Raw genomic sequence first — 12,959 nt, forward strand, 5'->3', positions numbered from 1 at the left:
GGTCCTCAGGCTCTTGCTTCTGTTAATGGTATGCTGTGGAGTGCAGGGTTGCTCTTGGGAGAGGGCGACAGATAATCGAGGGCTTAATAGGCACCGCGGGAGTTGTCACTTTTTCAAGAAGTCTAGCGTTCTTGCAACCCAGAAGAGATTACAGCGGGCGAGAGATGCAACTTCGGCAAATCTGGTTTTTAGCCACTCCGAGTCAGTCGCAAGCTCAACGCAAGTGAGTGATGAAGTTTCTCTTCGAAACTGGGCTACTACAACTTGAAACGTGGATACTAATTTTGGCACATCAGTGGAGAATCTTGCCGGCGAGGGCTGTGCGTGCAGTAAGGGCCTGTTCAAGACCAATCGCCCCTTGCAAACCCCTAGCGAGGCTGCCTCAAAGTAGTACTACAACTTGTTCGTCATTTGATGCCCCCAGCCTTGCGTCCTCGCAGCACCCCCTCAGCTCGGACTCAGAACAAGGTCAACACAATGTTGATGTTTCGATGGACTTGGAAGGCCCCGCTTTTGGAGATGGATCTCATCATGATACCTGGAGTGCGTAATCTGCAGGATCTGTATCTGATGTTTGCTGATCATTAGACTATGTCAGAGGAGCCGATGCATTCTAGGAGACGCATTCCGAAGCCTTTTGATGATATCGAGCATCCAGCCGGAGATCTTATTGACATCAACAATCCTGATGTCCCATCACTCCCAACCCGTCCCAGAATCCAACGTGTCCTTTTGACGCTAAGAGACACTCTTCAGTCTGCTTTCAACTCATTTGGAATCTGCCGCCTCTACCCTCGCCGTCCTTCTTTCGAGCCAAGCAAGTTCATCCCGTCCTCACTACTTGCAAAGTCGTGTCCGATAGTTGTCCAAGGCACTGGTTCCGAGGCAAATGTCTTACCACCGCCCTTCCCCTTTCCTAATACGACCGTTTATCGCCTGATGTCCTGGATGAATTCAGGCAGCCACCAGAAATCGGAACCCGAGGTCCAGCGCCTCGTCGAAGATGTCTTACAGGCCGCTGATTTCGATATAAAACATCTTGAGGGGTTTTCGGTGAAGAGGAGCTTGCGAGAATTGGATAAGGACGAGGGCGGGGAGAAAATCACATTCCCAGACGATTGGATTGAAACAGATGTCACTATCGACATCCCCACGAAGTCGAGGGAGGAAGGACCCAAAACATACACCATCCCCGGATTTCATTATCGTCCCCTCATTGAAGTAATCCGCGCAGCATTTGCGGATGTCCAGGCAAGCGCATTCCACCTCTTTCCATTCAAACGACTATGGAAGGATCCATTGGATGACCACGAGGAGCGAATTTTTGATGAGCTATATTCCTCTGATGCCTGGCTGGAGGCCCAGGACAATCTTCATAAACTACCAAAGGAGCCCAATTCTTCATTAGAACACGTCATAGCGGGTCTCATGCTTTTTTCCGATGCCACTCACCTGGCAAACTTTGGAACTGCGAAAGCTTGGCCACTGTACCTATATTTCGGAAATCTGACGAAGTATGTACGATCGTCGCCTCAATCGGGAGCATGCCACCTAGTAGGATTCTTACCTTCAGTAAGTCATCCTGACCACTAATTCTTGGTATTCATGTCAACCAACCTTATCAGCTCCCGGACAGCGTCAAAGATATACTGAGCAAATTGTCTCGCATATCAAAGACCAGCATGGCCTCGCTCCATACCCACTGCCGCAGGGAACTTTTTCACGCTTGCTGGTCAATTTTACTCGACGAAGACTTTGTCCATGTCTATTGTCACGGCATTGTGCTGAAATGTCCTGATGGTGTGTTACGGAGAGTATTTCCCAGAATATTCACGTATTCGGCTGATTATCCTGAGAAGTGAATTTATTCTTTATATTGATATTAACATTCATATCATTAATATGTTTTCAGGGTTTTAATTGCGGCCATTAAAGACATGGGCTCGTGCGCGTGTCCTCACTGTCTTACCTTGAAAAGTAGGTTCGGTTCTCTTGGTTTAATCAAGGATATGAAAAGTCGGATGATCAACCTCCGAGTCTACGCTACGACAAAGGTTATTCAGGCGCGTGAGTTTATCTACAAGTATGGAAACACTGTAGACGGTTCAAAGGTTGAACACACTCTTGGAGAGGGTTCGTGGATACCTACGATGGTAAGCTCAAACGGTCTCTCGAAATTTTGGATCAGCTGAGGTCGGTTACTCACAGAATCAATTTGTCAACAAGCTTGGATCACTCGGTTTAGACCCATTCCGCATGCTTGTCATTGACTTCATGCACGAATGCGAACTGGGTACCTGGAAGGCGTTATTTACGCATCTAATCAGGCTTCTCTATGCGCTCCCTGGAGGGAGTCAACTGGTCGCGACCCTCGACAGCAGGTACGCTTGGTTTATGCAGAGTGTTGTTATCTGCTAACGACTCATCGACTTTCAATCGCACCATAGATTTCGCCAGGTCCCGACATTTGGTAACGGCACGATTCAAAAGTTTGCTAACAATACCTCAGAGATGAAAAGGATTGCAGCGCGCGACTTTGAAGATATTCTACAGGTTTTTGGTTCATTCATTTCTTTAATTGGGCTGGCTGAGGTGTTCAATTATTAGTGTTCTATTGCGGTCTTTGAAGGGTTGTTCCCCGCTGAACATGATTCAGCCGTGCAGTCACTGCTGTATCGCTTTGCACAGTGGCATGCACTTGCGAAACTTAGGATTCATTCTGATTCTACTGTAAATTTTCTCGAACAGACCTTCAAGACGCTCTCTCGGATGCTGCGAAAGTTTCGACGTGACACCTGTGCCACCTTCGAGACTATGGAGTTACCAAAGGAGAAAGCGGCTCGCCAACGGAGGCTCGCTCAGCGATCTGAACCCAATGCAACGTCTATGGAATCAAGCAGGGCGAGGACAAAGAAGTTTAATCTTGGTACCTACAAATTTCATGCGATGGGAGACTATGTGAGCACCATCCGGCTCTTTGGGACGACGGACTCTTTTACCACTCAAATGGTACATACCAGTCGCATTTTCACTATCTGTCTAACATTGGATTTGGCTAGGGAGAACTTGCGCACAGAGCTCTTAAAGTGTTTTATCCGCTGACCAGCAAATTAGATTCTCCAGCGCAGTTGGCCAAGCACGAGCGCAGGCGCCGTGTCCTTCGACGGGTAGCAGAAGCAGGAGATATGCCCCCTCCTGGTACTCATTCACCTGCCGATGCCTCTCCCTCAACGTCATCCGGACAGCATCACCATATTGCGATTACTCAGGGCAGTCCAATCCAATTATTTACATTCCTTCGAGAATACGATGGTGATCCTGCTGTTCAGGTAGGAGTGGCTTCGCACCGTGAACGCACCTTACACTTTCTCACAGTGGTTTTCAGAATTTTATACCGAAACTGAAGGATCACATCCTTTTCAGGCTTCAGAAGCTAGACATTAGCTATTGTGATCACACCTTCACAGACGAAGAGCACAACACGGTTATCATTCCTAATAATACAATTTACTCAGTCCACACCATGCAAGTATATTACATTACTTATGACTTTAGGCGCGAGTACGACACCATCAACCCTCGAACTCATGCTGACATTATGGTACTTTCGGGGGAGCTGATGCCTAGCCACCCATACTGGTATGCACGGGTACTAGGTATTTATCATATGGAAACGTGGCTCACGAACGGAGGTCAACCTACGAAGCAGCGCCTCGAGGTGCTCTGGGTCAGATGGCTGGCGCCGCTGCGGAGCCATCGATCCGGCATGAAGTACGCTCGTCTCCCAAAGGTCATGTTTGTGGACAAATCAGACCCGGACGCATTTGGATTCCTCGATCCCTCACAAGTGATTCGAGGAGCTCACCTGATACCCGCATTTGCCTCAGAGCGAGGTATAAGCTCACTTCGCTATGGTAAATCCTTGGCTCGTCCCGGGGGCGAGTTAGATGATTGGGAGGAATATTACATGGGGATGTGAGTGCAGATATTACTTTGTATTACGTCCAGTTAACCCTCGACATTTGGGTCAGATTTGTTGATTGCGATATGTTTATGCGATATACTCACCTCGGTGTTGGACATCCAACAATGCTCCGGAGGATAACAAGAGATTGTCTTGGTTTGGGGGCACCAGCCGATGCCACGAATGTTGTAAATACTGACGCTGAAGAGGTCAGCAATGGTGAGCGTATCGAAGATTTTGATGATGATGAGAGGAGGAGGAGGAGGAGGAGGAGGAGGAGGAGGAGGAGGAGGAGGAGGAGGAGGAGGAGGAGGAGGAGGAGGAGGAGGATGAGGGCGATTATGCGTCAAGTGACGAGGAGCCGGAAGAGGGGGATGATGATGGAGATGGGGAGGACGAAGAAGGATGGGACGGGGACATGTTTGATGACCTTTCTTTCTAAACTTTTATTCGTTCTGAGGTTGGCGGCATCAGCAATTTGACGAGACAACAGATTTAACAAGTTGCGAGCTAAAATTAATTATTTGCATACTACATGAGTATATCATACTAATGATAAACTGATTGTCAGACTCTGGTGCACATAAATGAAGCCAAGCCTTGGCCTCTACTACTGTTTCGATATGTGAGTGACCTGCAGGTAGCATTCAGAACACGTCTCAAAAACGGCCGCACAGGCCTTTATTTCCTTCTGCTTGCGTCGCTGCTCCTCGCCAAACTTAACCACATCAAGAACTGTCTGCCACTCAGTACCAGTCTTCTCCCTGCGAATGCGCTTCACTGCTGGAGCAGAACGAGTCGGAGATAGTACTATGTTCTCCTTGTCAGAGTTGTCGTCAGACTCAATTTGATCGAGCTTCCTCTTGTAACTCTGACGAGTAGCAGTATGAAAAGCTTGAGCTCGCATAAGCGTGACCTCAGCAGCTTGGGCTTTCTGGCCGCTCAGATCAGTACAATAAAATAACACATAACCATGACTGCAATAACTCACAATCATTTTGGATTCCTTCAGCTGTTCATCTTTCATTGCGATAGTACTAGGTTTCATGGTATCTCCGAGTCTGATGGTGAGTGGATTGCGAAAGGGTCACAGTTGAACATTGAACCTGGTTCCCAGATCACTGGCGAACACTGGCTCTTGTAGTAGATTCAGCTCAGCGTAAGTACATCATACCATATAGTGATGCTATGCACTGGGGGATCGAGCTCGGACTTGGCACGCACTAGTTCTGAATTGTCACTCAAAATTTCGGTAAGTCCTAATCAGAGAGTCGGCTCCAGTTGTAGTTATGATAGCAGAGCTTCCATAACACTTACGTAAGAAATTCGTTTAATCTGCGCCCTAACGACAACACCAAACAGTTACTCGACGTCGAAGACGGCGACCACGACTTTTATACATTGTGACTCGGCTCATAGCCTGTAATATCTGGCTGTGTGAGATTCCTCTATATTTGATTCTAATACGCAGCTAAAGTCTTTCTGGCCTCTGTTCCAGACTCCACAGCGTACGGGGCAAACCTTCTGGTCACGGTTGGCCGAGGCTCTCCTCGTTACGGTTTTTCTTCAATGAGGCCGTCTGGCCTTACTAGAATAGAGCTTATGCTCGACATTCTACATTATCATACTTTGAAGTTGCCCCGTCCGGCTCACATTCTACATCGCATAGGGCAGACCTCGTCTTCAGTCGAAGGTCTCCTCATTCTTGTTTCCACTTGTTTGAATGTACAGCATGGCACCAGTAAATTCTCACCTGCATCAACTCTGGTTGTTTTTGTTTAACTCTACGGAGACTCGAGATTTGCTCGTGAGTTGTGCCGGCTGCACCCAACTTTAACTATGTGATTTTCACCTTCATTTTGATCGCACGTAGCGTGTTATTGGCACCGCCGTGGACAGGCCCGAATAAATTCCTTCATAGTCAATGCATTTCAGCACCTACGCTCATGTCATGAAATTTGCACTATTCCCAAACTGGCGGTCGGCCAGATTTCGCTCTCCCACATAATGGCACACCCTCTTTAGTTCGTGTCGTTTTCAGCGTCGACTAGTACTAACGTCGCTTTGACCGCCTCCCCTTATAGGTGTACGTATCATAGGCCCATCTGCCTTTGCTGATGCCTATATAAAACCGGAGCAGGACGACGATAGACCTTCATCTCCTGCCCTCATCTTCACAGGTTCCTATTTATGATCCATGTCTCAGGCGGTGGGGGATGTCTCGCAGCCTCCAGAATCATCACTGGCAGTGACGACGTCCGAGAGTGCTCGACAAAAACGAAAAATTGCTGCCCTCGAGGAAAAGTTGCAGGTGCTGGAGTCGGGGCATGCGGTCAAACTAAGGTATGAGCGCAATTATATGTGTCTACTTTGGGTTCTTCACTCAAATATGATGATTGTCAGGGAGACAAACTACTACATGTCGAAGGGAAGAGCTATCAGACGTATAGTTACGTTGTTTGATATGGTCGAAGACATGATATCCGAGAATGACAGGAGGTGCGATTTGGACGAGGACGAGGATGACAATGTGACTCTCGAGTAAGTTTTCTTATATGTTACCTTGTGAATGGTAGCTCATCTCAAAGACTCAACGGTTCGCTGATATGGTTCGTCATGACAGTCAGGAGCGTTTGCAAATTGGTTACATCACCCTTAATCATGCCCTTCCGTGGTTTCACCCGAAAGCCTCAGACATGGAGTATGAGGATTATACGCTTATGCTAAAAAAGGTGCACTTTTCCAAGGGGACTGTTTACCTTCTACTCAACCGTTATTTAGCTTAGGCAAGGGGCAGATGCTGCTCGGGGGGATGACACCTCGAAGCTCAAGAGCCTCGTCGCTGATTGGGTTAATCGTGAATTCAATCCTAATCCGCCAGTTGACCCCGAGGATAAACATCACCGTGGTTTTATTAACGATGCGTCCGGCAGACTCCTCTGTCCGACTGAGTTAGATTGGAATAATCCAATGTAAGTATCCCACCTATGATCTTCGCGATGCTAACTTAAAGGACCCGTCAGTGTCAGAGCAGGAATTAGGGATCGTGCAGACGGTTATGTCGTGACGGAAATGTCCTGGCCGGCGTTCTTGTATGAAAAGTACTCAGCCGATCAGAACAATCTGGAAGAGGGCCTTTTCAAAGGTACACTTTTACTTCAGGTTAGTGATACCTGAGTAGTCCGGCAGGATCTCACTTCTTAGCAGGCTTTCAAAGCCATATTCACGTCCCCCTCCTCCGCAAAGGAGGTTGCAGGTGAAGGTGACGGCGCTGATGTAATCGCAAACAACCGATGTGCCATGAAGAATTTCAATTCAGGCAAGAAAGTCAAGACACATGTAACACAAATTATCAACATGCGCAAAGTTACAGGTTGTTCTATTGCGTATGTCTCATGTCAAGTAAGTGGTAATTTTTCTATTTTTCTTGTTGAGCACTAACAGTATGTAACAAGCTGCGATTTGCGCTGTCGTCTGTAACGTCATGGCATTCAGTCGATGGCGACTTCGACTATATACCATTCTGGCAAAATATCGTCGACTTCTTCGAATGGCCCCCTGGTCGTGCAGCGCAGTGAAAAGTTGACCAACTCTTGGTGTGGTGGACAAGGTGTGTCCATTTGCACTCAATAATCCTTAACTAATATTCTTTCCTCAGGAAAGTCTTCGGAACAAGCCGCCGTGCGGAACTTACTGACGGGGCGAAGGTCCAGATGTCTGTAAACGCTCTCGCAAGACAGAGAGCGCAACTGGACGATGCTATGTTCAATTCAGATTAGTTTATTTCTCTACTACGTTGTCATACATTACTACTACACTGCCATCCTAATGTCACGATTTAAATGTACATGTTTGATATGAACCAATGAGTCCTTGAGATTTTAGTGATTGCTATTGTAATCGAGCATCACAACAATACTACTACTGTACTGCTACAATATAGATTATTTCTATAAGCTGGATCAGGGAAATCCAGCGTGCAAGTGGTGATATCAGCACATTCCACACATTATTCAGTTTGCAGACAGGAAGTGTAGGTACGCGAGGTCATAAAATGCAGATTGATAGTGGTGGTATATATATTTCCTACTCGTTATTTAGCTCAATGGGTAAAGTAGATACATGCGGGATGACAATATTTTCTACTCGTGATTCTGCTCAACAAGCAGAAAGCATGCACTTGCGAGGTGACAAAAATATAGTACGAGAACAGTGATATCTGTCTGTACTTATCCTCATCTCGATCACAGAAAAAAAGTAGAGACGCACGAGGTAATAAAATACAGCACGAGAGCGGTGACAAATATATTTCTTCCTCATAGTTCCGCTTGCAGAATAGAAAGATATACCTCTGAGGTGATAGCAATTGCTAAGTATATGGAAATGTCAGCCAGGCCCATGACATATGAGGTAAACTAGCAGCCTGTCTGGACTTGTGTCTTACGTGGACTTGTGTCTTACGTTTGGGACTTATCAAAGAATTCCTGGTATTACCAATTGATAGCATTATTGTTTACATGGACAATGCAATAACTGAGGATTCCAAATCCGCACGCAAACAATTACTTAAGCAGGGCTCCTAACGTCACATGATTTTAATGACAGTGCGAAGTGAGGCCAATTAAGTATAGGTGTAGAACTATGGTGTAGAAGTCGTGAGTTGATTACACGAGACTTGCATATAGGCAAGGTGCAATGACACACGATATCATGTCCAATGCGAAGTGAGAACAATTAAGCACAGGTCTGAGAATTTAGAGCAAATGGAAAACACAGCAGCATCGCAGTCCCGTCCATGGCATATGAGATGGTTAGAATATTTACTTTGGTAATGGCCGCATCAGAAATCACTGAAGTAGGGGATAAAGACACTCGATTTTACTCACGTTGGCACGAGGGACAACATGTTTATCAAGCGGAAAGTTGGGTCCTACAGAGCAAAAATATACTTTCAAAAGAGACGGCCGAAAGACACGAATAAACATATAAACCGGTTACTGTGCGCTCAGCACACACATTATCGGTATTTACAAGATACTGACTTTTGAACTTAATCTTCCAAATTGTGGACCTTAGACCTGACTTTGCGACTATGAATCGTTGAGGCCAATCATTGACTTTCGACCCACCTACCACTTGCATTCAATTTGAATGAATCAAATCGGTTCTTCAGTGATCAGTGCTCAGATTATCGTGCGTGCAAGACTCTTATTTTTCGACTTACCTTCCGAATTGAGGACATTGGTCCACTTGCATTCAATTTGAATGAATCAAATCGGTTCTTCAGTGATCAGTGCTCAAATTATCGTGCGTGCAAGACTCTTATTTTTCGACTTACTTTCCGAATTGAGGACATTGGTCTCGATGTGGCGGCGATGAATCGTTGAGACTGACCATCAGCTTTTGTCGCGTCTGGTATCTGAATCCGAGTTGCACAACTCTATGAGTTTTTGGTGGTTTTAAAACCTGCGTACGTCGATCAGAAATTCGTCTTTCCTCTGTAAACTCATGCATGACCATGTGATAATCCATAGCAGAATTATACTGATGCTCGTTGATTATTCTCTATATAAGGCAATATATATCCTTCTCAATTTTTCCTCAGTTCACTGATGTCATGGCGCAATTTGTGTCAGATCGTCCGCATTTCACCGATTCCTGACACTCTCGAATCATGCCGCGAGGTAGGAACCCAACTTGTTCCCACCTGCGTTATACTGACAAGTATGGTCACATTTTAGGTGGTCAAAGCCACTCATGTCAATATAGTTGACTTGATCGATACAAAAGTGACTGGGAAGCCAGTGACCATATTTTATTCGGAGGCGAAGCTGAGCGAGTACACCAAAGCGACTGGAAAGTTCTTTCCAAGAGATAATGCATATGCTGGTGGTCTCTTAAGGTACCTGCTTCGCCGTATTATGAATCCTAGACAAGAACGCGTGTCTAGGTCTGGTCAGAGGACGCAGGGCAAGCGTAGGCGTCACTAGAATCTACGTTCCGATTCTTATGTCATTCTCATCCGCTGGTTGGATTGTGCTACAGAATGCTACAGAGCGCTCTGTAGCATTCTGTAGTGAATTACGTTTCCCTGATGTCAATACAACACACGGTCACTTGATCAAGAGCGATGAAGATAGAGGAGTACCTGTTTCGATGATACTGTCAAATATGGCAGAAATGGGACGACAAACCGTGATGTGCATTTATAAAGCGTGCTCCTTCAAAATTGTTCTTTGGTAGAACTGGCAATACTATTCCCTACTCATCTGGAACCGGAAGGAGAGTGGCACGAGGCAATACCGGGATTAGTCCATGTGTATTCTCGGAGCATAAAGTATGTATACCCATCACCATTTGCCGTTATTGGCCACCACCAGCGCAACTTCAGTGGTACCAACACAAATTTGTACGCTCCCTTCCTATTTTTTTTCGGGGATTTTTGCAGGAACTTGCGAAACGACTTGCGGTTAACGCGCAGTTATCTTTCCGATGAGGCTCTAATATCCTTGGTATGGACTACACACTCCTGACCATTTCATATAATCTCGCGCACTGTCAAATATATCATTTGCAGGTAAGAGCACTGGAAGACATGACCAGATCCGCCATTGATGGCCTTCATCGCTATAAAGGTAGGACAAACATGGCCCAGAAATCCCTCAGTCACCAGTTGAAGATTCTTCACTTATTCTTGACGGTCAAATTGGTTACGCATCCCCAGGTTGGAACGTCAGTTACTAACAGCAGCCTATCTTAGTAACTACACCATTCTGCGACTCTGCCTTTGTAGGCACAGTGCGCATAAGACTTCTCCCAGCCATTGTCAGGCTCTCGTCTATTTGTTGTCAGCACGATAATTTCCAAGATAGTCATATCAAAGCCTTTATCATCATCTGCCTGACATCCAGTACCCCTCATCCGTCGGTAACCCACAGGCCCAAGCTTTCTCCCAAGAGCAAAAATACTGTGACAAGTAGGTCTTATCACGCGTAACCTCGAAGGAAACACCATCCGATTGTATCCTCTTATTTCCAGGATCCGTCACAGGAAACCACGGTGGCCCCCACGGGAAGGCGTTAGGATCCTGCTTGTAAAGGGCAGCAGACACCGTGAATCGCTCCACATGTAAGTCTATTCCCGTGGCATATGCGGCATATGTAATTGACTTGAAATCGTGGATGGGAGGCAGATGCGGGTAGACCACTGAAAAGGTTTCAAGGCTCTCCATAGAATTCCACGTACTGTTCCTCATCCAAGAATACACCAATCTTTCTGGCGATCCTGTACCACAGCTGACGCGGCGAAAAGTGTTTGATTCCTCGGCCAAATCGATTAGGTAAGTGAGATGCGGGATTGATGCAAGGAAAACCGATATTCTGACACTGGCGTCATACACACCCGTGTTCTCGGCTTGACGTATTATTATTAGATTTTTGGTTTTCCCAGGAAAAGAAGAGTGTCCGCCGACATTAAGATCTGTGCGAGAAGACCATGCATTTTGCACGCTGTCCCTGATATACCCTAAATGGCAACGGTCAACCGCAAGTTCTGGCGCAGCAAGGATCACTGGAAGCAACATGCTTATGTTGCGCGCGCGCTCCTCATCTTCGTTTGGGACCGAATATCTGGTCTGCCAAAAAAAGGGAGAGTCTTGGTCCTCCGACCGGGCCTTTGCATAGACGAAATAGTCAAATGCGTCACTAATCCACATCCTCTGTACAGCGGATGTATAGTCGAAGAAAAGATCGTTCTTTTTCTCAGCGTACGCTTTCTGCATAAGCAGAGCATTTGCGAACTTCTTTAAGCTGTGACGTCGGCGGAGCAAGATCGTGTGCAGGAAATCGGGGAAGATGATGCGTCTGACAAGTCGAGAGACGAGACATAGGAAGAGGGCGGTAGAGTAAGGATTTTTAATATCATATTTCTCCCTTTGAGAAAACGTCGGCTGGGCTGCGTCTTTGCAGATGGTCAAGATAATCTCGATAGGAAGCTTGGACGCCATGATGGAAGGGTTAGATACGTAGCTCGTTAGAAATGGCCCTGCCTTTAATACTTTCAGCATCAATTGTATCCGTAGCAAGAGATGCACATTCAAGTTACGTTGTGACAATAAGGATAAAAAAAGTTGTGACCGATGGTCCATAACAGTTATTGTTTCTTCTAGGTCACACGATGTACTCTTGTCCTGCAGAAATTCCTATTTGTAATCCCCAAAGACCGTCATCATGGCAATATTGATGCGAATGTGGCACGAACCGTAGAATCTACCTTCCGACCAGAGTCGATGGCACACATATGGACCCATTCCAGTTCCGTCCGAATGGCATAACTCTCATACACCCAAGAAGTTAGTTAAGCCTGAGGTTAACCCGATCGGTAAATGAATGATGTGTCTCGTATCGTTTTGAATAAGGATATCGAGCACTGAGAAGGAATACGCTGGTGGAATATGACAAAGTGTGTCCGGGAGTCGCCGAGCGGATGGCGGTCAAATTGGTTACACACCGGCGGTTTGGGAGTTTTTCACTATGCAAGATTTGTTTCAAAATGTCAATGATAAAGTTGGCATTTTCATTAGTATTACTCACGATAGGTTTTGAACACTTCAGAAAACTCGCTAAAGCTTGAAAACAAGCACAGCCGCATGCGGCAAATTTGGAAGTCAGGCTCGGCACCATGGCTGAGTTCGAAATATGCCTGCTGTTCGCCAACAACGCCTCCGTCGTTCTGCACGACTTGGAGGCAACCCTCCAGTGTGCTCTAGAGCGATGGATCCTGAGCCGTCGACATCTCAAATACAACCACCTCCCCCCGATCCAAAACCCAAGCTGACGATTCAGTGGCAGAGTGATGACACTCTCACTGACGTCTTGGTCACCTGGCTCACCGAACACCCTCCCGACTGTCGTATCTTATTCTACTCTGATGGCAAGAAACCACCTCCCTCTCTGGATTCAAGTTCTTCTGCTCGTCCCTCGGGAAAGGACAAGTC

The 12,959-nt window shown here is 46.4% G+C and overlaps 4 protein-coding genes across 4 annotated transcripts; 2 read left to right on the forward strand and 2 right to left on the reverse strand.

Moving 5' to 3' along the window:
* Window positions 1-4,574: 4,574 nt before the first annotated feature.
* Window positions 4,575-5,012, reverse strand: F5891DRAFT_981433 (uncharacterized protein; the record flags this gene model as incomplete). The annotated part of the gene is made up of 2 exons (XM_041377100.1): window positions 4,575-4,898; window positions 4,956-5,012. The coding sequence occupies 2 exons, from the start codon at window positions 5,010-5,012 to the stop codon at window positions 4,575-4,577; spliced, it is 381 nt and encodes a 126-aa protein (XP_041224613.1).
* Window positions 5,013-6,161: 1,149 nt separating this feature from the next.
* On the forward strand, window positions 6,162-7,743 carry F5891DRAFT_1190220 (uncharacterized protein; the record flags this gene model as incomplete). Its single annotated transcript, XM_041367259.1, has 8 exons — window positions 6,162-6,307; window positions 6,368-6,505; window positions 6,588-6,696; window positions 6,746-6,936; window positions 6,988-7,126; window positions 7,172-7,366; window positions 7,420-7,538; window positions 7,623-7,743. 8 exons carry the CDS (start codon window positions 6,162-6,164, stop codon window positions 7,741-7,743), a joined length of 1,158 nt encoding a protein of 385 aa, XP_041224614.1.
* Window positions 7,744-9,573: 1,830 nt separating this feature from the next.
* F5891DRAFT_435225 (uncharacterized protein) lies at window positions 9,574-10,214 on the forward strand (the record flags this gene model as incomplete). Its single annotated transcript, XM_041371820.1, has 3 exons — window positions 9,574-9,648; window positions 9,706-9,934; window positions 10,010-10,214. 3 exons carry the CDS (start codon window positions 9,577-9,579, stop codon window positions 10,039-10,041), a joined length of 333 nt encoding a protein of 110 aa, XP_041224615.1. The 3' UTR covers window positions 10,042-10,214.
* A 642-nt stretch (window positions 10,215-10,856) lies between these two features.
* F5891DRAFT_1279197 (uncharacterized protein) lies at window positions 10,857-12,576 on the reverse strand (the record flags this gene model as incomplete). Its single annotated transcript, XM_041370346.1, has 3 exons — window positions 12,556-12,576; window positions 12,224-12,493; window positions 10,857-12,164 (listed from the first exon to the last, which is right to left on the reverse strand). The coding sequence occupies exons 2-3, from the start codon at window positions 12,260-12,262 to the stop codon at window positions 10,857-10,859; spliced, it is 1,347 nt and encodes a 448-aa protein (XP_041224616.1). The 5' UTR covers window positions 12,263-12,493; window positions 12,556-12,576.
* Window positions 12,577-12,959: the final 383 nt, after the last annotated feature.

The sequence above is a fragment of the Suillus fuscotomentosus genome, assembly GCF_016647785.1.
Source record: "Suillus fuscotomentosus strain FC203 chromosome Unknown F5891scaffold_35, whole genome shotgun sequence".
Classification (NCBI taxonomy): Eukaryota; Fungi; Basidiomycota; class Agaricomycetes; order Boletales; family Suillaceae; genus Suillus; species Suillus fuscotomentosus.